At 46.2% G+C, this 22,009-nt stretch overlaps 1 protein-coding gene across 1 annotated transcript; it reads right to left on the bottom strand.

The window, feature by feature from the left end:
* Positions 1-1,562: 1,562 nt before the first annotated feature.
* Positions 1,563-2,679, bottom strand: LOC119350305 (poly [ADP-ribose] polymerase 1-like). Its single transcript, XM_037618206.1, has 4 exons — positions 2,613-2,679; positions 2,368-2,525; positions 1,659-1,850; positions 1,563-1,613 (listed from the first exon to the last, which is right to left on the bottom strand). The coding sequence occupies exons 1-4, from the start codon at positions 2,677-2,679 to the stop codon at positions 1,563-1,565; spliced, it is 468 nt and encodes a 155-aa protein (XP_037474103.1).
* Between the last annotated feature and the right edge of the window lie 19,330 nt (positions 2,680-22,009).

Raw genomic sequence — 22,009 nt, 5'->3', positions numbered from 1 at the left:
AGACGAACCGGGACCAATGGCCCACGTGGCCCGGCCGGCCCCCTGGGCTCACAAACCGGGACAAATACCTCCATTGGTCCCGGTTCGTGGCAGAACCGGAACTAATGAGCTGAACCGGCCTGGGCCATTGCCCCCTTCTCTACTAGTGAGAAGATCCTAGTAGTTATTCCATTATGTCAAAAGAAGTTATTTGGTATTGTAGTTTTAAAAGTTGAATTATGTAGTAGTGCATGTGTCCTTTGTTGGGGCCTCGTGAAGTAATGCTAGTTGCATTATACTCGAAAGTGTGGTAGGTGTTGTGTTTCTATATTTGATGCAAGAACTTTGATTGCCATAGTAATGAAAAATGTAGGGCTCGACCTCTTGTTTTTAATAAGGTCAGAAGATAAGGATAAATGTGATTATAAAGCAAGAACATCGTTATTCAAACCCAGATAGCAAAGTGGGGTGCATCTCACAAGCCTTGCATAGACACGCCTGGTTACTACATATAGCCATGAATGATTACATCGAATACGCGAACATTCATAATCAAACTGAAGGAACCGTTTATGAGACTATATTGACTAGTATCAATAATAAACTGATATTTCAAAATCATTTGGATTCAAATATTTTGTTGATTTATACGCATATGCATGTGCAACAATTATTATTTTTTGGACGTTCCGAGGAGAAAACTAATAAACCCCAAGAAGTAAGTGGCAGTCAGTTCAATCACAAAGGTTAGTTAGTTATTTTTCCTTTTAGCAAACACCATTCAGCCTAGCTAGGTTGCTGGTATATAATGCTTTGAGAGCACCCATGGTGTAGAGAAATATTTTGATAGAGAAAAATGAGCTTCTGCAGGAGAAATAAGATTTTGTTGGCAGGCAATGGAGAGAGAAGCAACTGGAGACATTATAGTTTTTTTTGTAGACACATTGACCCTATTTTCGTAACCAAGATGGATCCCAACTTGTGGCATGTCAAAGCTGCATATATTGGATGAGCCTTAGAGATACTAATTCATCAACAACTATGGCTACACTTGAATAAAGAGCAAACCATATAGCCTGTCACAGGAGCCTCAGGAGGTGCTATCCTTAGTCCTTGACTAAGAATTCCAATAAAATTTGTCAGCCTTGAACCTACAAAAATTGAGTTTTACGGCCATGAGATGGCAGGAAAGAAAAAAATAATTCAGTAAAGAAAAGCAAAGAAATTAAACACCTGTAACCTAACATAATGCAATCATACAAGTGCTCAAAATAATAAGGGAAAGCATTTAGAATCATTGATTGCCTGGAAACTATTTGTTAATCCAACCCAGATTTAGCCATCCAACTCTAAGAGCAGAAAAGCAGCATGGGCAGAAGCTTCCAACTTAAATACCTTCGAAATATTGCCGCAAACTATATGCTTTGTGTAGTTCAAAATAATTACTTACCATGCCATAATAGCATCTTGTTATGGAGATTATTTTTATATCTTGAGTACTTGCAGCCTTCCCCATCTCGATCAAGCACATAAACTTCCTCTAATTCCAATGACAAGTCCTTCAAAGCAAAATAAAGCACATGTCAGCATGTATGTATACAGAAGAGAAGAGACGGTAGTCTTCTGTATTCTACCTACACAGAAACAAAGTATTATTTTATACACAAGAAATTGCATACCTTGTGAGTAGGAGCATGTGTGTTGAGAAGATATTTCTCGACCAGCTTGTAATCTTCACTATCATGAGCTAGCGGGGTGATGTCACAATGAAGTTTTTTGTACTTATCATCAAGAGATTCATCATTGTCACCATCAAAACCAACTAGTTTAGAAGCAATTTCAATATCCTGAAGAGCTTCAAGCATTTTCGCCTGTGCAAAAGCTACAAATCAGCTAGGTATAACATAACTCAGGTCATATAATCAAAGAAAATAGGTACATAAGAAGAAACTCAAGAATCAAGATAATCAAATGACAAGAAACATGTGAAGAATAAAAATAATTGTCTGTATTGCATTGTAACATCTCATAAATCCTTGCAAAATGTGCGAGGCGTTGAGAATTTGCACCATGACTAGCAGCACCATGATCAGTTTTGTTTTCACCTATAGGAGTTTGTTTCATTTGTGGCTCTGTTAGAATAGGATTTAAAAAGAACATGTTTTTCTTCTTTTGATTTCATCTAAGCATTAAGGCAAATGTCTCATTCTCCAGCTACATAGCAATGAACCCTAGTTGCATGTCACTATAATAGGATAATTCTTTGCAAATTTGAACATTCGTACATCCACCACATATGAATAAGTTGGCATGAATTAGGAAGTGCAAATAGGGATAGGATAATTTGGACAACTGACAGGAATACAATGCAAGGCAACAGGCACATACTTTCATTGTCAAGTCATCCTTATCACGTATAATATGTGGATGAACAGAAGGAGTGAAGAAACGATTGCTTGCAGCAACAATCAAGCTCTCTCTAAGAGCTAGTTCTTGATTGCCAGTGTCATCCAGTAGATTCTGTATCTCAGTTAATGCTTCAAATCCTGCACGCAATGCAGATAAGAATCTTCGAACCATAATAACATTATATGATAACAAAAATAAATGGCTTCCTCATGATCAAGATAGACCTTTCTGGATATTTTCCTTGCTTAATTTCCCAAGGGGCATTTCTGCCATATTGATTTCAAATTCCATCACATTAGCCCTGGAACAGAATAACGTGAATAATGACTTCAATAATAACAAGACATGGATGGAAGCAATTCCTTGAACAAGAAAGTTGAGGCACACCTATATGTTTCAACATTGAAAAGCATCATCATGAGTTCCAGCACCTGAGGTGCAAGTGAACTTTTCATTTTGCTCATGGCTTTCCGTTTTGGTGCTTCCCTTACTCCGTAATCCTACAATAATGTATATAACATCATCAGTTCGAATCCACAAAAAGGAGAAATAAAACTATGTGAACAAACTTTTTTTCCAACAACATACAATGTCAAGTGGATGAAATCTCCCAGGCTGCTTCTGAAAATTTGTTTTTTGTTCCCATGCTTCCCAGGGGTTTCCAGTCTTTTCCAGAAATAATCTTTTAAATTCACGTATTGCGTCAGTTTTTGACATCTCCTCCAGTTTCTTTCCACCAATCTTTTCACTGCCAACTCGTCCCCACTTTCGAAATACATAGCATTCACTCCCATCATCCTCTTCGATGATCTGAAGTATATAGTAGCTTCAGAAACAAAAAAGCAATTTGTAAGAGATGAAGTAAGGCAAGCAATAACCTATGTAATGTAGCAACAGCAGAATTAGTTATTTTCCCAGTGTAATAGTGTTTATGTTCCTGGAGACCAATCTCCGACAGGAACAGGAACCATAATCAAGGTAAACTTGCGCATATGTTTTTTGATTCTGGAAAGTATCAATATACATGATTACAATCATGTACTTAATTTAGTAGATTCTAATGGGGAATTTCTACATGGATAGAGCAGCCAAATGTCCCTTTTTCTTACAGTTTTATTAGAAAAATTGAAACAAAGATGGGGCAAGTTGATAAGTAACCCCTCCACTGAAAGACCATGTAAGGCCCAATCTGGGGGGAGGGGGGCAGCCCGGATCTTGTTTTTCGTTGGCTAGGAAACTTAACCATCTTTTGATCAACGAGCTAGTCAAGTAGAGGCATACTAGGGACACATTGTTTTGTCTATGTATTCACACATGTATCAAGTTTCCGGTTAATACAATTCTAGCATGAATAATAAATACTTATCATGAAAAAGGAAATATAAAATAACAACTTTATTATTGCCTCTAGGGCATACTTCCTTCACAGTATATGGCGCATGTGTCAGGACCCCGACTCGATGCCACATAGATCTAGCATGTAACACCTCATATCACTTTGCGGCCTCACGTACGGTATTCCCACGGGTGTCGTCTTACCTTTGCCCGGGACCGTTTGCGCCTTTTGGCACACGTATATGATAGTGTCGCTAGCATCCATATGATAAGGAGCCCGGGCTGACATGATTAGTCGTAAACCCAAAGTGGCACAGACTTACAGGGACAGGCATCCATGACCCAGCATCGAACGTGTTGGTCATCAGCAAGTGGGTCCGGGCTGTAGCACTGGGCTAGCAGGACTCCGGTAAACCGGGCTGTAGCGGGCTAACAGGACTCCGGTACTCAATGCGTGACATTTCCCCGAAGGGACAGACACCGGAACGAGGAAGGACACATGCCGGCCAACCTAAGTGTTCCAGAGCAGTAGCAAGCTACCATGGCTCAGTGGTAACACTAGGAGACATTTCCCGGTAAGAGAGGCTACTAAAGATAAACAACTAGATAGTCAGATCCCACACATACCAAGCATTTCAATAACATACACACAATATGCTCGATATGTGCAAATACAACATGGCATCACAACATGACTCTACAACTCAAGTATTTATTCCTTAGGCTCCGAGGAGCGAGATATTACAAACATGGGTATCATGACCCAACAATCAGAGCATACAAGTCAAAGCACATGCGGAAGCTTAACATGTCTGAGTGCAGACAACTATAAATGAAAAAGGCTGAAAAGCCTGACTATCTACCAGATCCTGCCGAGGGCACAAGATCGTAGCTGAGGTAACAAGCTAAACGTCGAAGTCCACGCGGAACTACTAGCGAGACCGAAGTCTCTCTGCAAAAACATAAAATAGGCAAACGTGAGTACAAATGTACCCAGCAAGACTTACATCAGAACTAACTACATATGCATCATTGTCAACAAAGGGGATGGTGGGGTTTAACTGCAGCAAGCCAGCTTTGACTCGGTGGCTAACCTAACTACGACTACAAGTAACTCTTTTGAGGTGGCGCACACGAGTCCACATATTCACCATATCAATACACCACTATGGACCCGCTCTCGTCTCCCTACGAGAACGCCATCCATAGCACTCACGCTTATCTTGCGTATTTTAGAGTATCCACTTTCACTTGTCTATGAACTGATATAGGCAACCCAGAAGTCCTTTACCGCGGACACGGCTATTCGAATAGATGATGTTAACCCTGCAGGGGTGTACTTCTTCACACACGCTCTCACCACTTACCGCCGTTTACACGACATGTACTCGGCAACCTTCAAGCGGAAGCCCAACGTGGGTGTCGGCCACGGCCTACCTAAACACTCGAGTCTCTAGTCCAGGTTTATCGCCTATTCGGGTTCCATCCATGAGGAGATCCGGCCGGAGTTTCGCTCACAGCCCCAAACGATGTGTACATGGTTCCCGAGACACCAAACGGGCGCCCAGTACACCGTGCCACGTGCCTACCGCATCACAGCCCACCCCTTCGGTCAGCGCTGCCCACGGCCTCCAGCATACTACAAACACCAGAAACTACTTGCAACTCCTGGACAGAGGACAAGGGTGATTAAGAAGCCGAGAGGGTCCATTGGTTTCGGGCCCAATGCGTGGTAGTAGCTGAATCATGGATCACAAACACAGAACTCAGTTCCTGAGGACGGCTGCAATGAGACAACCCACCATGTACTCCTACATGGCCTCTCACCGCTACCTTTACCAAATCGTGTTCACACACTTAGCTCACACACGGTAGGACATGTTCACACACCTCTGATTCGTCCCCGATGAATCAGACCTGACTCAACTCTAAGCAGTAGCGGGCATGACAAACAAGCATGAATGAGTAGGCACAACAGGGCTCAAACAACTCCTACTCATGCTAGTGGGTTTCATCTATTTACTGTGGCAATGACAGGTCATGCAGAGGATAAAGGGGTACAGCTACCGCAGCAAGTAACAGATGAATCGGTGCTGTCCTAATGCATTAAAAGAGAGCAGGAGCGAGAGAGTAGGATTGTATCGGAATGAACAAGGGGGTTTTGCTTGCCTGGCACTTCTGAAGATAACATTGAGTCTTCATCAGTGTCAAAGATCACAACGTCGGAACATCGTCTACCGGGAGGGAACAGATACCGGCAACAAAGAAGAAATACAATCAATGCAATGCACAATATGATGCATGCTCATGACATGGCAATATGAATGTGTTTTGGGCTAATGCACCTAGCTATGATTTAAATGAGGTTGGTTTGAATACAAGATTCAAATTCAAACTCCATATGTGATTATTCAAATGCCATTTAATTGATTTGTGCTAAACAGCAGCTATAAGTTGTTCTAACATGCATGAAAATGGTACAGATGGATTCCTTGAATTTTTCTGATAATTTTTCATATATAATTTATTTAATTTGGAGTTACGGTTGAATTTCTATGATTTTTAGAAGTTTATATAATTTTCTGGAATTTTCTGAATAAAAATAAATCCAGAAAATGATTTATGGCGTCAGCACCACGTCACTGTGACGTCAGCAGAGTCAACTGGGCGCCCCGGGTCAAACCTGACCCGTGGGGTCCATTGGTCAGTGAGACATACACTAAACCCGCGTTGACTCGGGCTTTGACCCGCTACGGGGCCCGCTGTCAGTGTCTGTTAGTGTGCTAATTGGGGGGATTAGCCGCTAACGGCAACGCCACGTCAGCTCCCGCCGGAGTTTCGCCGGCGACGACCTAAACTGCGGCAGCAACTCGCCGGAATTGAGCTGCGGGCGACGGATGGATGCGCGAAGGCCACCAGGGGGTAGCCCGCGCTCGACCGCGTCTAGCTGAGCGATCGGAAGGCCTCGGAGTCGCCGGAGATGATGATGGCGAGCACAGAGGCGGCGGCCGGAGCTCGGGCGCCGATCGATTCGACGCTATGGTGCACTACGGGAGAAACTGGTGGGTGCTGCGGGCTCCTGAGGTTGCGGTGAGCACGACGGTGGGCTCGGGAGCGAGCTGCGGTGGCTGTGGCCACGGCCACGCCATGGCCGGCGGCGAGGAGCAATCGGCTCCGGTGAAAAGGGCGGCTAGAGTGCGGGAACGAGTGCGAGGAGGAGGGGGAATGGAAGAGGAGCTCACAGCGGATCCGGTAGAGGCAACGGCGAGGCCGGGGAGGGGCTGGAGCTCGCGAATCCTCGAAAGTTCGCCGGCGGCCGAAGGTTGGGGACGAGCTTGAGGGCGACGCTGGAGGGCTTCCGGAGGGCCGTGGATCGGTGGGGAGGAAGAGGGGGTCGAGGTGGAGCTTTGGGAGGCGTCGGGGAGGCGAGGCGGTGGCTGTGGCCGCGCGAGCGCTGGTCGGCGGCGACGGGCTCCGTTCAGTCGCGGGAGAGAGAGGGAGCAGAGGGGGATAGGGACGGAGGGAGAGACACGGGAGAGTGGCGAGAGGTGCAAGGGGTTGAGGGGAGTGCGTGGCACCCTCGGGTGCCTCCAGCAGCGAGCAGGTAAGCAGGAGGTGGCCGGGGCTCTCGGGCGCGCGCCACGCCTCGCCTCTGCCTACTGGCAGAGGAAGACGACGAGCGGCGAGGTAGGTGGGCTGGGCTGGTCAAGCTGGGCCGCAGCTGGGCTGCCAGGTAAGTACTCTCTCTCTGTTTTTCCTATTACTGTTTTTTTTAATATTGTTCTGTGTTGTTTTAGTTTAGTAAAATACTAAACCATCTTATAAAATCCTGAAAATAGTTATGTGGCTAGGACTAAAATATACCAAACCACATAAAATGTTCCAGTATTATTGGACATATATTATTTATATATCAAATATATATCCAATGCAAATAGTTATCGAATTAATTCAAAGGCCCAAAATAAATGTTTCAGTCACTCCAAAAATATTGGTTTGCATTTTATTCTTGCCAATATTTTTCAAAGCTGAAAAGGAACATTTCCTTGGGAACATTTGAAGCAATTTTTAATGTTGATCATCATTGTTTTTTTAAATGATTTCTGAGGCTCTCCAATTCCCCAATTCAAATTTCATTCGAATTTAAACATGATGCACACATGGAAGCAAGCATAGGTCAGGCTAGAACTAGGGATGTGACAACTCACCCCCACTAAACAAGAATCTCGCCTCGAGATTCAAGCGTAGGGTAAGATGAAGGGGAAACGCAAACTAGTATAATCTTCACGATCCAGGTTGCACTTCAAATGAACGTTGATTCAATCACCATCTTTGTCTTGTCGTCTAGCTCTGAGAACTCCAACTAGCATGACAGCAAGAGGAAAAGGACATCTCCGGAAGAATCGATCTTCTCGAAAATCAATCAACTTAGGATCAGCTCACAAGGTGAGTCATAGCAACATCTCTTGAGCTGAGACACGAAGCATACATCTGAAGAAATGGAGTGAGACAGATGACGAGGGCTCACTAAGTAGACAACAATTCCACACCTAAGAGGGTGGTGAACGGTTGTCAACGTAGCGAGGAGTTGAGTTGCCATGATACCACAACGAGACACCTTAGGGATGGTGACTCGTAGATATATCCCCTTAGGTGGCAAAAAGAATTACTTTTGATTCCGAGATCATTGAAACTCTTTATACCAGCCTAAGGCAATTCTTGAGTGATCGTTTGGAGGGGTTCGGTAGAATGGCATACTCGGACTTGGATGATGTGGATTACCTTGTTGAAGACAACGTAATGGATGAACTTGCTTATCACCGGAAATGGAAGAGACCCATGGTAGAATGGCACATTGGCGGTGCAAGCTGGGAACAAAATGCAAATGCTGGGAATGATTCTGGTAACTGGGGAAGAACCCAACAATAGAGAGTGAATCCACTGTTTGAGAAGTTATAGCATAACCGAGGAAGTTGAGAGCAAACCTAGTTAGTGCCGATGGTAACACCTAACGCTTGTGCGTGCTCTCAAGAACTTGAGCATTTCCACAATCATCAAGGTTTTATCAACATCCGTGTCAAGGGTGCTGACAACACAACATACTACCATGATGAATAGCAATGGACGATGCAGATACAAGGAGAGATAACACTTTCTCAGATTTCACCCTTGGCGGGGCCAAGGAAATAAAATCTGGATGACCGACCGAGAGACATTTAGCACTCCGCTTCTAATGCTCTCCTTGATGTGCTAGCGTAACCCATTTACATGGTTTGGTATCTAGAACATCAAGTAAAAGATCGGACTTCGGGAGCATAAACGAAAATCCATAATGAACAACTAGGGAGTAAATCCTACGAAATCCTTATGGGGAGGTGGCCAACTTCTTCAATCAAGATACTACAATAATAGGTCTTTCGGCTGGGTGGTGCTGGCCATGACATCCACTTTACCAGTTATCGAGGGACCAATATTATAGTTCTTGGGGAAATGTTCCAACCATCATATCTGCCTGAGATTCAGATCTGGTTGGTGTCAGGATATTCCAGACTCATCGAGTCTGGGAAGAAAAATGAAAGTTTGCAACACAAATCGACAAGATGACGTTGCGAGATTCTCGGGGAATGAACTACGATAGCAAGCTCCAAAACATGAGCTGGTTCTGCTACACACATGTGAACACGTTGTCCCAGACAAACATGATCACATGGTAGTCTTACAATAAAACACTACCGAGTTCCGGTGGGGAACCATCATTAATGACATCAAAGTCTCCACGCGTGGAAGTCCAAAGAGTTCACCTTGGACAGACTCCTTTATCTTTGAACAACTCAATCAGTGGCTTGGTGTGCTAGGATATACATATGGAATGAAGATGATCAGTCTAACAGACCACAGAATTCTTCGCACGTGCATGACTGACTTGGGATGATTCCAGAGGAGCAAAAACAAACTTTCTTGAATTCACGACGGCAACTTGCATCAAATGCACATGAACTAGAGGAAGTCACTTCTTACATCCTAACATATGCTTCATGAACTAGCATGAACAAATGCTTTCAAAAGTTTCCAACACTAGCTTAATGTTCAGCAAAATTATAGAGAAGACAAGGATGTTGTCGATGGGCTCAACAAGAATTCATCCAGATTTCCTTTTAAAAGGAATTCCATAGTTAAGTGAACACGGTGATAGCATTGGTCAGACCCAAGAATATAACGGTGTATGCTCGAGGAAAAACCACGAGTAAGACAACATTACGAACATCGTTGGTTCTGACTTGATTTGAGGATAGCCCACACTCAAATCAATGATGGGGTAAGATAATAGATCCAACAATTGATCACGAGGATCAACCAATAAAGATATCATCTATCTTCAACACACACTACACAAGAATATCCCTTTGGAACGAACTAAGTCAGGCAAGCTTTTATCTTCCAACTCTCCAAGTTGTTGTCTAGCTTAACCAACTAGCTCAGGGATATCTAACACCGATTCTTGGAGAGAAGGTGGTTCACAAGAAACCAACTTGATCACGAGCTCAACATAACAGTCAGGGGACAACCTGGTAATACTTCCGAGAAGATATTCGGAAAATCACGAACCACCGGTATGTTACTAAGCTCGAGAACAATCTTGCTTTTCAGGGCAAGACGATATAATCAAATGAGCGAGGACTTGACAAAATCCTAACTCGTCAATCGAAATGTGCACCAGGAAGATGAACAAGGTAGCACGATCAATCTTAGAATGATGATTCAAGAACCAACACGTTAAGAATGAGGTTACTGTCCATTTAACTACCAAGCAACGGAGTTGCTAGGAGTATTGATTTCACACGCCATGATTCATTTGTCGGCATTCCGGTTACAATAACACAGGAACCGAGGAATGAACAATAATGGCAAGAAGTATCACTGTACCAAGAGTTCATAGGATGGTGTGCAATTCCCATGATAATCTTAATATGAAGATGGTAACACTCCAAGGTAGAACAGACCAGAAGCTGGATTGGCATTTTGATCTGCGGAATACAACTGCTTTGACCCAATCCTGGATATGGAAGAGGTACTGGAGTTTGTTTCTCCTAGCTTGACGGACCACAAGAATAATAGGCATCGATGAACGAATGCATGCATACTCTTGACTATCAATTGATAGACGAAGGTCAGAAGACAACTAAAGGGGGACAACTCAAAGGAACATATAACTTTCTGAGTTGTGGATGCATAGATTAGTATGTCGAACCAAGTTCAACATAATTCTTTCGGATAACCCATGCAGAAAGGTTGAGCTGGCAGAGTCACAATATAGCATGGAGAACTCATCGAGAGCACTCTTGTTGTCATCTTTTGGTTCAGAAGAACTCCTGCCAAGAATGGTTCATGGTAATTGGAAGAAGGATGTACCACGAACCTCGAGGACTATCGCAAAGGTTACTAATATCCTAAAGGAACTAGCAAACACTATCAACATGAAGTAAGTAGAATGAATCTCGGGTTCAAGAACCCAGGAATAGAATACCTACTACTAAGTAGCATCACGGGATGCTTTCGAGAATGACGGCCAGAATCATCACACTGGAAACACAAATCATGGCTAGACCACTAGATGATCCTCTAAGCACTTAGGGTCATAATAGGAAATCCAACATATATGTCAAGGCAATAAATTACCTCAACGCACCGGTTAGTGTGCTTATTCTGACCATAAGGGACATCGGGAACGGAAAGAAAGGATTTGCAAATGCATCAGACTATTTAGAAACCTGGAATGACTCGGACAACATAACGGCTGTAAATGCTCAGAAAAGATTTGAGACATTCACAAAAATGGTGGCATAACCACTCAGAAGCACAATATCAAGGTTTCGAGATCAACAATTAACATACGGAAGTAATAGGAACTGAAACAAGGCTTAAGTCCAACAATTCTATAAGTCTGCGGATTAGTAACACGTGATCCTGATGGATAGATGAGAAGGCCTAGTTCTTAAACCCCGTAGAAGAGAAGAGGATGACTCAGATCAGAAGGCCATGAGGTATAAGGAGTAAAAAGAGCCTTACGTTCCATCCCACAATCAATTCCCTTAAATAACTAAAGCATTTTCTAGACTCAACTTCGACCAGTTTGGCTTGGTAATCCTACAGGCAGTCAAGCTCTGATACCAACACTGTCAGGACCCCGACTCGATGCCACATAGATCTAGCATGTAACACCTCATATCACTTTGCGGCCTCACGCACGGTATTCCCATGGGTGTCGTCTTACCTTTGCCCGGGACCGTTTGCGCCTTTTGGCACACGTATATGATAGTGTCGCTAGCATCCATATGATAAGGAGCCCGGGCTGACATGACTAGTCGTAAACCCAAAGTGGCACAGACTTACAGGGACAGGCATCCATGACCCAGCATCGAACGTGTCGGTCATCAGCAAGTGGGTCCGGGCTATAGCACTGGGCTAGCAGGACTCCGGTAAACCGGGCTCTAGCGGGCTAACAGGACTTCGGTACTCAATGCGTGACATTTCCCCGAAGGGACAGACACCGGAACGAGGAAGGACACATGCCGGCCAACCTAAGTGTTCCAGAGCAGTAGCAAGCTACCATGGCTCAGTGGTAACACTAGGAGACATTTCCCGGTAAGAGAGGCTACTAAAGATAAATAACTAGATAGTCAGATCCCACACATACCAAGCATTTCAATAACATACACACAATATGCTCGATATGTGCAAATACAACATGGCATCACAACATGACTCTACAACTCAAGTATTTATTCCTTAGGCTGCGAGGAGCGAGATATTACAAACATGGGTATCATGACCCAACAATCAGAGCATACAAGTCAAAGCACATGCGGAAGCTTAACATGTCTGAGTGCAGACAACTATAAATGAAAAAGGCTGAAAAGCCTGACTATCTACCAGATCCTGCCGAGGGCACAAGATCGTAGCTGAGGTAACAAGCTAAACGTCGAAGTCCACGCGGAACTACTAGCGAGACCGAAGTCTCTCTGCAAAAACATAAAATAGGCAAACGTGAGTACAAATGTACCCAGCAAGACTTACATCAGAACTAACTACATATGCATCATTGTCAACAAAGGGGATGGTGGGGTTTAACTGCAGCAAGCCAGCTTTGACTCGGTGGCTAACCTAACTACGACTGCAAGTAACTCTTTTGAGGTGGCGCACACGAGTCCACATATTCACCATATCAATACACCACTATGGACCCGCTCTCGTCTCCCTACGAGAACGCCATCCATAGCACTCACGCTTATCTTGCGTATTTTAGAGTATCCACTTTCACTTGTCTATGAACTGATATAGGCAACCCAGAAGTCCTTTACCGCGGACACGGCTATTCGAATAGATGATGCTAACCCTGCAGGGGTGTACTTCTTCACACACGCTCTCACCATTTACCGCCGTTTACACGACATGTACTCGGCAACCTTCAAGCGGAAGCCCAACGTGGGTGTCGGCCACGGCCTACCTAAACACTCGAGTCTCTAGTCCATGTTTATCGCCTATTCGGGTTCCATCCATGAGGAGATCCGGCCGGAGTTTCGCTCACAGCCCCAAACGATGTGTACAGGGTTCCCGAGACACCAAACGGGCGCCCGGTACACCGTGCCACGTGCCTACCGCATCACAGCCCACCCCTTCGGTCAGCGCTGCCCACGGCCTCCAGCATACTACAAACACCAGAAACTACTTGCAACTCCTAGACAGAGGACAAGGGTGATTAAGAAGCCGAGAGGGTCCATTGGTTTCGGGCCCAATGCGTGGTAGTAGCTGAATCATGGATCACAAACACAGAACTCAGTTCCTGAGGACGGCTGCAATGAGACAACCCACCATGTACTCCTACATGGCCTCTCACCGCTACCTTTACCAAATCGTGTTCACACACTTAGCTCACACACAGTAGGACATGTTCACACACCTCTGATTCGTCCCCGATGAATCAGACCTGACTCAACTCTAAGCAGTAGCGGGCATGACAAACAAGCATGAATGAGTAGGCACAACAGGGCTCAAACAACTCCTACTCATGCTAGTGGGTTTCATCTATTTACTGTGGCAATGACAGGTCATGCAGAGGATAAAGGGGTTCAGCTACCGCAGCAAGTAACAGATGAATCGGTGTTGTCCTAATGCATTAAAAGAGAGCAGGAGCGAGAGAGTAGGATTGTATCGGAATGAACAAGGGGGTTTTGCTTGCCTGGCACTTCTGAAGATAACATTGAGTCTTCATCAGTGTCAAAGATCACAACGTCGGAACATCGTCTACCGGGAGGGAACAGATACCGGCAACAAAGAAGAAATACAATCAATGCAATGCACAATATGATGCATGCTCATGACATGGCAATATGAATGTGTTTTGGGCTAATGCACCTAGCTATGATTTAAATGAGGTTGGTTTGAATACAAGATTCAAATTCAAACTCCATATGTGATTATTCAAATGCCATTTAATTGATTTGTGCTAAACAGCAGCTATAAGTTGTTCTAACATGCATGAAAATGGTACGGATGGATTCCTTGAATTTTTCTGATAATTTTTCATATATAATTTATTTAATTTGGAGTTACGGTTGAATTTCTATGATTTTTAGAAGTTTATACAATTTTCTGGAATTTTCTGAATAAAAATAAATCCAGAAAATGATTTATGGCGTCAGCACCACGTCACTGTGACATCAGCAGAGTCAACTGGGCGCCCCGGGTCAAACCTGACCCGTGGGGTCCATTGGCCAGTGAGACATACACTAAACCCGCGTTGACTCGGGCTTTGACCCGCTACGGGGCCCGCTGTCAGTGTCTGTTAGTGTGCTAATTGGGGGGATTAGCCGCTAACGGCAACGCCACGTCAACTCCCGCCGGAGTTTCGCCGGTGACGACCTAAACTGCGGCGGCAACTCGCCGGAATTGAGCTGCGGGCGACGGATGGATGCGCGAAGGCCACCAGGGGGTAGCCCGCGCTCGACCGCGTCTAGCTGAGCGATCGGAAGGCCTCGGAGTCGCCGGAGATGATGAAGGCGAGCACAGAGGCGGCGGCCGGAGCTCGGGCGCCGATCGATTCGACGCTATGGTGCACTACGGGAGAAACTGGTGGGTGCTGCGGGCTCCTGAGGTTGCGGTGAGCACGACGGTGGGCTCGGGAGCGAGCTGCGGTGGCTGTGGCCACGGCCACGCCATGGCCGGCGGCGAGGAGCAATCGGCTCCGGTGAAAAGGGCGGCTAGAGTGCGGGAACAAGCGCGAGGAGGAGGGGGAATGGAAGAGGAGCTCACAGCGGATCCGGTAGAGGCAACGGCGAGGCCGGGGAGGGGCTGGAGCTCGCGAATCCTCGAAAGTTCGCCGGCGGCCGAAGGTTGGGGACGAGCTTGAGGGCGACGCTGGAGGGCTTCCGGAGGGCCGTGGATCGGTGGGGAGGAAGAGGGGGTCGAGGTGGAGCTTTGGGAGGCGTCGGGGAGGCGAGGCGGTGGCTGTGGCCGCGCGAGCGCTGGTCGGCGGCGACGGGCTCCGTTCGGTCGCGGGAGAGAGAGGGAGCAGAGGGGGATAGGGACGGAGGGAGAGACACGAGAGAGTGGCGAGAGGTGCAAGGGGTCGAGGGGAGTGCGTGGCACCCTCGGGTGCCTCCAGCGGCGAGCAGGTAAGCAGGAGGTGGCCGGGGCTCTCGGGCGCGCGCCACGCCTCGCCTCTGCCTACTGGCAGAGGAAGACGACGAGCGGCGAGGTAGGTGGGCTGGGCTGGTCAAGCTGGGCCGCAGCTGGGCTGCCAGGTAAGTACTCTCTCTCTGTTTTTCCTATTACTGTTTTTTTAATATTGTTCTGTGTTGTTTTAGTTTAGTAAAATACTAAACCATTTTAGAAAATCCTGAAAATAGTTATGTGGCTAGGACTAAAATATACCAAACCACATAAAATGTTCCAGTATATAGTTATTGAATTAAAACAAAGGCCCAAAATAAATGTTTCAGTCACTCCAAAAATATTGGTTTGCATTTTATTCTTGCCAATATTTTTCAAAGCTGAAAAGGAATACTTCCTTGGGAACATTTGAAGCAATTTTTAATGTTGATCATCATTGTTTTTTTAAATGATTTCTGAGGCTCTCCAATTCCCCAATTCAAATTTCATTCGAATTTAAACATGATGCACACATGGAAGCAAGCATAGGTCAGGCCAGAACTAGGGATGTGACAGCATGTGTCAGAGATGAAGTCTCGCAGCCATCAGAAAGTCCTTTTGCATCAGCTGGGTGCAGAGGTTGCCAGTGGGTCAGAGGACAAGATCACTGATGAGGAGGAGTGGGTCTCTCAGCACTGTCCATGGACGGATTCAGAGACCGATTAGCCTACTGCTACTGCCGATGACGGAGGCGCGAGCGACCACGCGGAGCTGTGATCGAGGATCTTCGACATTGCTATTACATGTGACCGTTGTAGCACTCTTCGCCCTTTTGGTGTCTTGATGCCAAAGGGGTAGAGAGTTTAGGTGTTTGCCGAGTTGTCTTATTTGTCGTGTCTTTCTCTCTCGTGAACTCTTTTGTCGTTTGTTTGTTTTGGTTTGGTTTGTGCTTGTGAGACTTGGCTACTGTGTCATATGGTGTGAGACATATGCTATCTTATTATTATCTTATGCTTGTCTAGTACTTTGGTAGTATGTGAGTTGCATGCTTAACTTATGTCCTTCTTATGCTCACTTACTACTTCTTGCAAATCCTAGTTTAAGTTTCCCATATTGTAGATGCAAGTGTTGTCGGTCTATAAAATATAGGGGGGTGTTGATCCTAGTGCGTGTGCTTTGCATTCAAAAAGCATTCTTAAATAAGTGCACACATCTAGGGGAGCCCATCTATATTTTGTAGATTCTGGGGTTTGCTTATTCTCTTGTTATATCTCTATGCAAATCTCGTGTTGTCATCAATCCTCCAAAAGGGGAGAGATTGTTAGGGCATATTTCTCTCTAAGTGGTTTTGGTGATTAATGACAATGCATTTGCGGGTGCATTGAGCATTTTAGATATTCATTCATATGGCACGGACGATTTATTCCCCTTGGAGCTTAAAGTGAAGACGGTGTAGTTTTCCTTTGTTTCAGTTTTGGTGGACTTGAGTCGTAGGAGATACCGTACTATCAAGAGGGGGTCCATATCGGAAAGGGTTGGTGGAATCAACACGTACACATCTCTTTGCACCCCTAGATCTTTCCCGCACCCTTGGAGGATCCTTTGTTGTCGTGGAAGTGGCATTGGAGAGGAGCTAGCGGTAGTACCGTGGAGGGTAGCGGTAGTACCACCCAGAGCAACAGGCGGTAGTACCGTTGTAGCAGCAGTAGTACCGCCTAGAGCAGCAGGCGGTAGTTCTGCTGCAGTTCCGCCCTAGTACCGCTTCGACTCGAGACGTGTTGTTCTCGTGCCGGATTCAGCGGTAGTAGCAGCGGCAGTAGGGGCAGTAGTGCCGCTCATGAGCGGTAGTACCGCACCTACCACCGCTACTAGTGTCACTCGGGGTCTCTCTCCTCTGTCCCTTCTCCCTGTGCAGCTACTAAGTGCGGTCACGGCGGTAGTACTGCTGGGCCAAGCGGCAGTACCACTACAGCCACCGGAACTACCGCTCCCATGAGTCGTAGTAACGTGTGCTGCGGGCTGAGAGTGTGGATAACGGTTGGATTGTTCCCCCGCTATAAAAGGGGGTCTTCTTCCCCAAGAAGACCCACCTCTTCTTCCCCCAAACTCCATTGTTGCTCCGAAGCTCATTTTCGCCCGATCTCTCTCCCTATCCAATAAAACTTGTTGATTTTCTAGGGATTGGTTGAGAAGGCCCCGATCTAACTTCCACCAAGAGAAATTTGATTCCCCCCACTAATCTCTTGCGGATCTTGTTACTCTTGGGTGTTTGATCATCCTAGACGGTTGAGATCACCTCGGAGCCACATTCCATTGTGGTGAAGCTCCGTGGTTCGTTGGGAGCCTCCAATTCGGTTGTGGAGAGAGCCCCAACCTTGTTTGTAAAAGTCCGGTTGCCGCCTTCAAGGGCACCACTAGTGGAATCATGACATCTCATGTTGTGTGAGGGTGTGAGGATAATACGGTGGCCCTAGTGGCTTTTTGGCGAGCATTGTGCCTCCACACCGCTCCAACGGAGATGTACTTCCCCTCAAAGGGAAGGAACTTCGGTAGCACATCCTCTTCTCCACTGGCTCCACTTGTGGTTATCTCTTACCTTTACTTTTTGCAAGCTATTGTTGTGTTCTATCCTTTACTTGTACTTGTTGTTGTTGCTGTTGTTAGCATCATATTGGTTGCTCACCTAGTTGCACATCTAGACAACCTTTTGTTGCTAAGCCTAATTTATTAAGGAAGGCTAAAAATTGGTAGTTGCCTATCCCCCCCCCCCACTCTAGTCAACCATATCAATCCTTTCAATGTCTACATGCTAGGGTGTTACGCATAAAGAAGGCGAAGTGAAATATAATCAAGCGTGGGACAAAGCTATCTGATCGGATTGCAAGGAAGGACTTCTAAGTTGCTCGAGGAAAAAGGACTCTGTTTATAAAGCACGGCAACATGTGGTCTTCTACTCTGGAGTCCTTGAACAGAAGATCCTAGTAGTTATTTCATTGTACTAAGAGAAGTTAGTTGGTAGTTGTAGTTTTTTTTAATTATGTAGTAGTAGTGGTGGTGGTGGTAGTAGTAGTACAAATGTGTCCTTTGTTGGGGCCTGGTGAGGTTATGCTAGTTGCGCTATCACTACTAGAAAAAGGGTTATAGATGGGATTGACACTAATGGCGCACCAGACAAGCGGTGTGCCATTAGTATATACTAATGGCGCACCACCTTCTGATACGCCATTAGAGTTGAAACTACTAATGGCGCACCTGGCCCAAGGTGCGCCATTAGTATCAAAAAAAAATTTGAACTAGTGCGCCTGTCCAAACATACTAATGGCGCATCCAGACTCAGTGCGCCATTACTAGTTGTAACTAGTAATGGCGCACCTGTCGGAAAGTGCGTCACTAATGTTGTTTTTTTATTATATTTTTTATTCCTTTTTTTGCAAAACTACTAATGGCGCACTGTTCCACCGTGCGCCATTACTAGTTTAAACTAGTAATGGTGCACTGTGGAACAGTGCGCCATTAGTATGTTTTTTTTTTTGCAAAACTACTAATGGCGCACCACAAGAAGGTGCGCCATTAGTAACCTGGATTGCTAATGGCGCATTTAGAGTTGGTGCGCCATTAGTAAGTGGGCAACAACAAGATATTTTGGACAGCCTCTCCTACCCACACTCACTTTCTCCCCACTTCATTCTCTCCACCTCCTCCTTGTCTCGGGTGCCTCCTCTTTTTCACCTCATTTCCACCATAGATTCATTCAAATTAAGTGGTTAAATTACCTTGTTTTGATAGATAAGTAAGGGGGGAAGCTATATTTATGTTGTTCTCCCTACAACAATGTGCACATGCACTTTTTATGGCCTAGCTAGATCTATGTATGTTCGTGGTGTTGCATATGTTTGTGGTGTTGCATATGTGTTTGTGTTTGGAGGTGCACCGGTATTTGAAATGCGATAGTTGCCAATATTTTGCCGGAATGTTGATTCATTTCCGTTTCGGCGAGAATTTTGGCATTAAGCATTCTTTTTGGTCCTATTTTTAGGGAAAGTCATGCCAAATTTTTTCTTGGTTCTAAAATATCGTTTTGCTCTACCCCGCAGGCGACCATGGTCCGCACAATGACCGAAGGCATCGTGAATAGGTTTTTGAGGTCCGCGAAGGCCGAGATGCTTCAAAAGAACGAGATGGAGATAAGATGTCCGTGTCGAAGATGCAAGCTGAAGAGCCTTATTGCGGACCCGGATTCCGGGCAGGTGCGGGACCACCTGCTCTTGCGTGGTTTCACGGATGGCTATCGGTGGCAAGGTGATGAAGATGACTACGAAGTCGTCCATGGGGGCCGGGCAAGAAATGAGGAAGGGCAGCAAGACAACCACCGCGGCTCGGGCGGGCGAGAAGACGAAGAATCCCCAGGAGATGATCACGACGGTGATGCTGTACACAGTCATCATGTAGAAGATGCAGGACATGATGATGAGGAAGATGCCGGAGCAGACGACGGTCATGATCATGAAGATGATGATGCCGGCGGAGCAGACGATGCTGGACCATCGATGGGCTGGGTGCAGGACCCTCATATTCAAGAGCTGCTTCTCAAGCAAACGGATAACGCAAGAGCTGCCGCCCGAGAGAAAGCCAAGATGGATCAACTTGAGTTAGACGCGGTTACTCCATTGTATGAAGGATGCAGGCCCGAGGATACCCACCTGAAAGTAACGCTCATGGCTCTGGAGATGAAGGTAAAACACAAAATGACCGACGCATGCTTCGATGAGAACATGTCGTTCTGGCACGAACGTCTTCCCAAGGGGAACAAGTGCCCGACCAGTTTGGAGGAGGCGAAGAAAATCGTGTGTCCTTTGGATTTACCGCACGTGAAATACCATGTGTGCATGAACAATTGCATCATTTATCGGGACGAGCACGCGGAGTCTACCATATGTCCGGTGTGCGGCGTCACTCGATACAAGAAGAGGAAGAAAGCTCCTCGAAAAGTGGTGTGGTACTTCCCTATCACTCCTCGTCTGCAGCGGTATTTCGCGGACCCTAAGGTAGCAAAGCTCCTGCGTTGGCACGCGGATAGGGAGGAGAAGAAGCAAGAAGATGACGCAAATGATCCGGAGATAGATAAAAAAGACAAGATGCTGAGTCACCCTAAGGATGTGAGCCAGTGGCAAGCGTTGAACTTCAAAGACCTAGAATTTGGGAACGATCCAAGGAACATCGTGCTGGGTGCGAGCACCGATGGAGTCAATCCGTTTGGCAGCCAGAGAAGCACACATAGCACCTAGCCTGTGTTTGTGTGGATGTACAACCTTCCCCCCTGGTTGTGCATGAAGAGGAAGTACATTCACATGAGTATGCTAATTGAAGGACAGAAACAACTAGGGAATGACATCAATCTGTATCTGGGGCTGCTGAAAGAGGAGCTTGACACGCTGTGGAAAACGCCAGCCAATACGTGGGTCGCCGCAGAGAAAGAATATTTCCCTATGAGAGCCGCACTGCTCACGACGGTGCACGACTATCTCGGTTACGGATATCTCGCGGGGCAGGTAGTCCACGGATTTTCTGGATGCGTAAGGTGCATGGATGACACAACGTATCGCCAGCTAGATAGAGATCCCGGGTCTTCGAAAACCATGTTCATGGGACATCGAAGGTGGCTTCGCGACGATGACCCGTGGAGGAAATGCAAGGATCTGTTCGATGGTGAAACCGAACCCCGAAAACGCCCGTGTACGAGGAGCGGCGAGGAAATAGACAAGCTGTTGAAAAATTGGAAAGACTGCCCACTGCCGGGAAAGAAGCAAAAGGCGCCAGAGCTGGGAAAGAAGCGAAAGGCGCCAGAGCCGCTGCTGAAGGTATGGAAAACGAGGTCTGTTTTCTGGGACTTGCCGTACTGGAAGATCCACCGTGTGCCTCACAGCCTTGATGTCATGCATATCACGAAGAACGTGTGCGAGAGTCTGCTTGGTACCCTGCTCAACATGCGAGACAGGACCAAAGATGGGTCGAAAGCAAGGGCAGACTTGAAATCAATGGGAATCAGGCAGGAGCTTCACGCTAATGATGATGATGATGATGATGATGATGATGATGATGATGATGATGAGGCGAAGCAGGACACAGTAAGTCATCGCAAAGGCAAAAAGGCCAAGAAGACCGGAAATGACTACCCTCCCGCGTGCTTCACTCTAAGTCAGGAGGAGATCGAGCAGTTTTTCACCTGCCTCCTAGGAGTAAAACTTCCTTACGGTTACGCGGGGAAGATAAGCAGATACCTAGACCCAGCGAAGCAGAAGTTCAGTGGGATGAAGTCTCACAACTGTCACGTGCTGATGACGCAGATACTTCCAGTTGCAATCCGTGGGATCATGGACGCGCACGTCCGTGAAACGCTATTTGGCCTATGCAACTTTTTCGACGTCATCTCTCGGAAGTCGATTGGCGTGAGGCAACTCAGAAGGCTACAGGAAGAGATCGTGGTGATACTATGCGAGCTTGAGATGTACTTCCCGCCCGCATTCTTCGATGTTATGGTGCATCTGCTGGTCCATATAGTGGAGGATATCATCCAACTCGGGCCGACGTTCCTGCACAGCATGATGCCGTTCGAAAGGATGAATGGTGTCATCAAAGG

Source organism: Triticum dicoccoides, chromosome 1A (assembly GCF_002162155.2).
Source record: "Triticum dicoccoides isolate Atlit2015 ecotype Zavitan chromosome 1A, WEW_v2.0, whole genome shotgun sequence".
Classification (NCBI taxonomy): domain Eukaryota; kingdom Viridiplantae; phylum Streptophyta; class Magnoliopsida; order Poales; family Poaceae; genus Triticum; species Triticum dicoccoides.
This window is presented reverse-complemented; position numbering and strand designations above follow the sequence as displayed.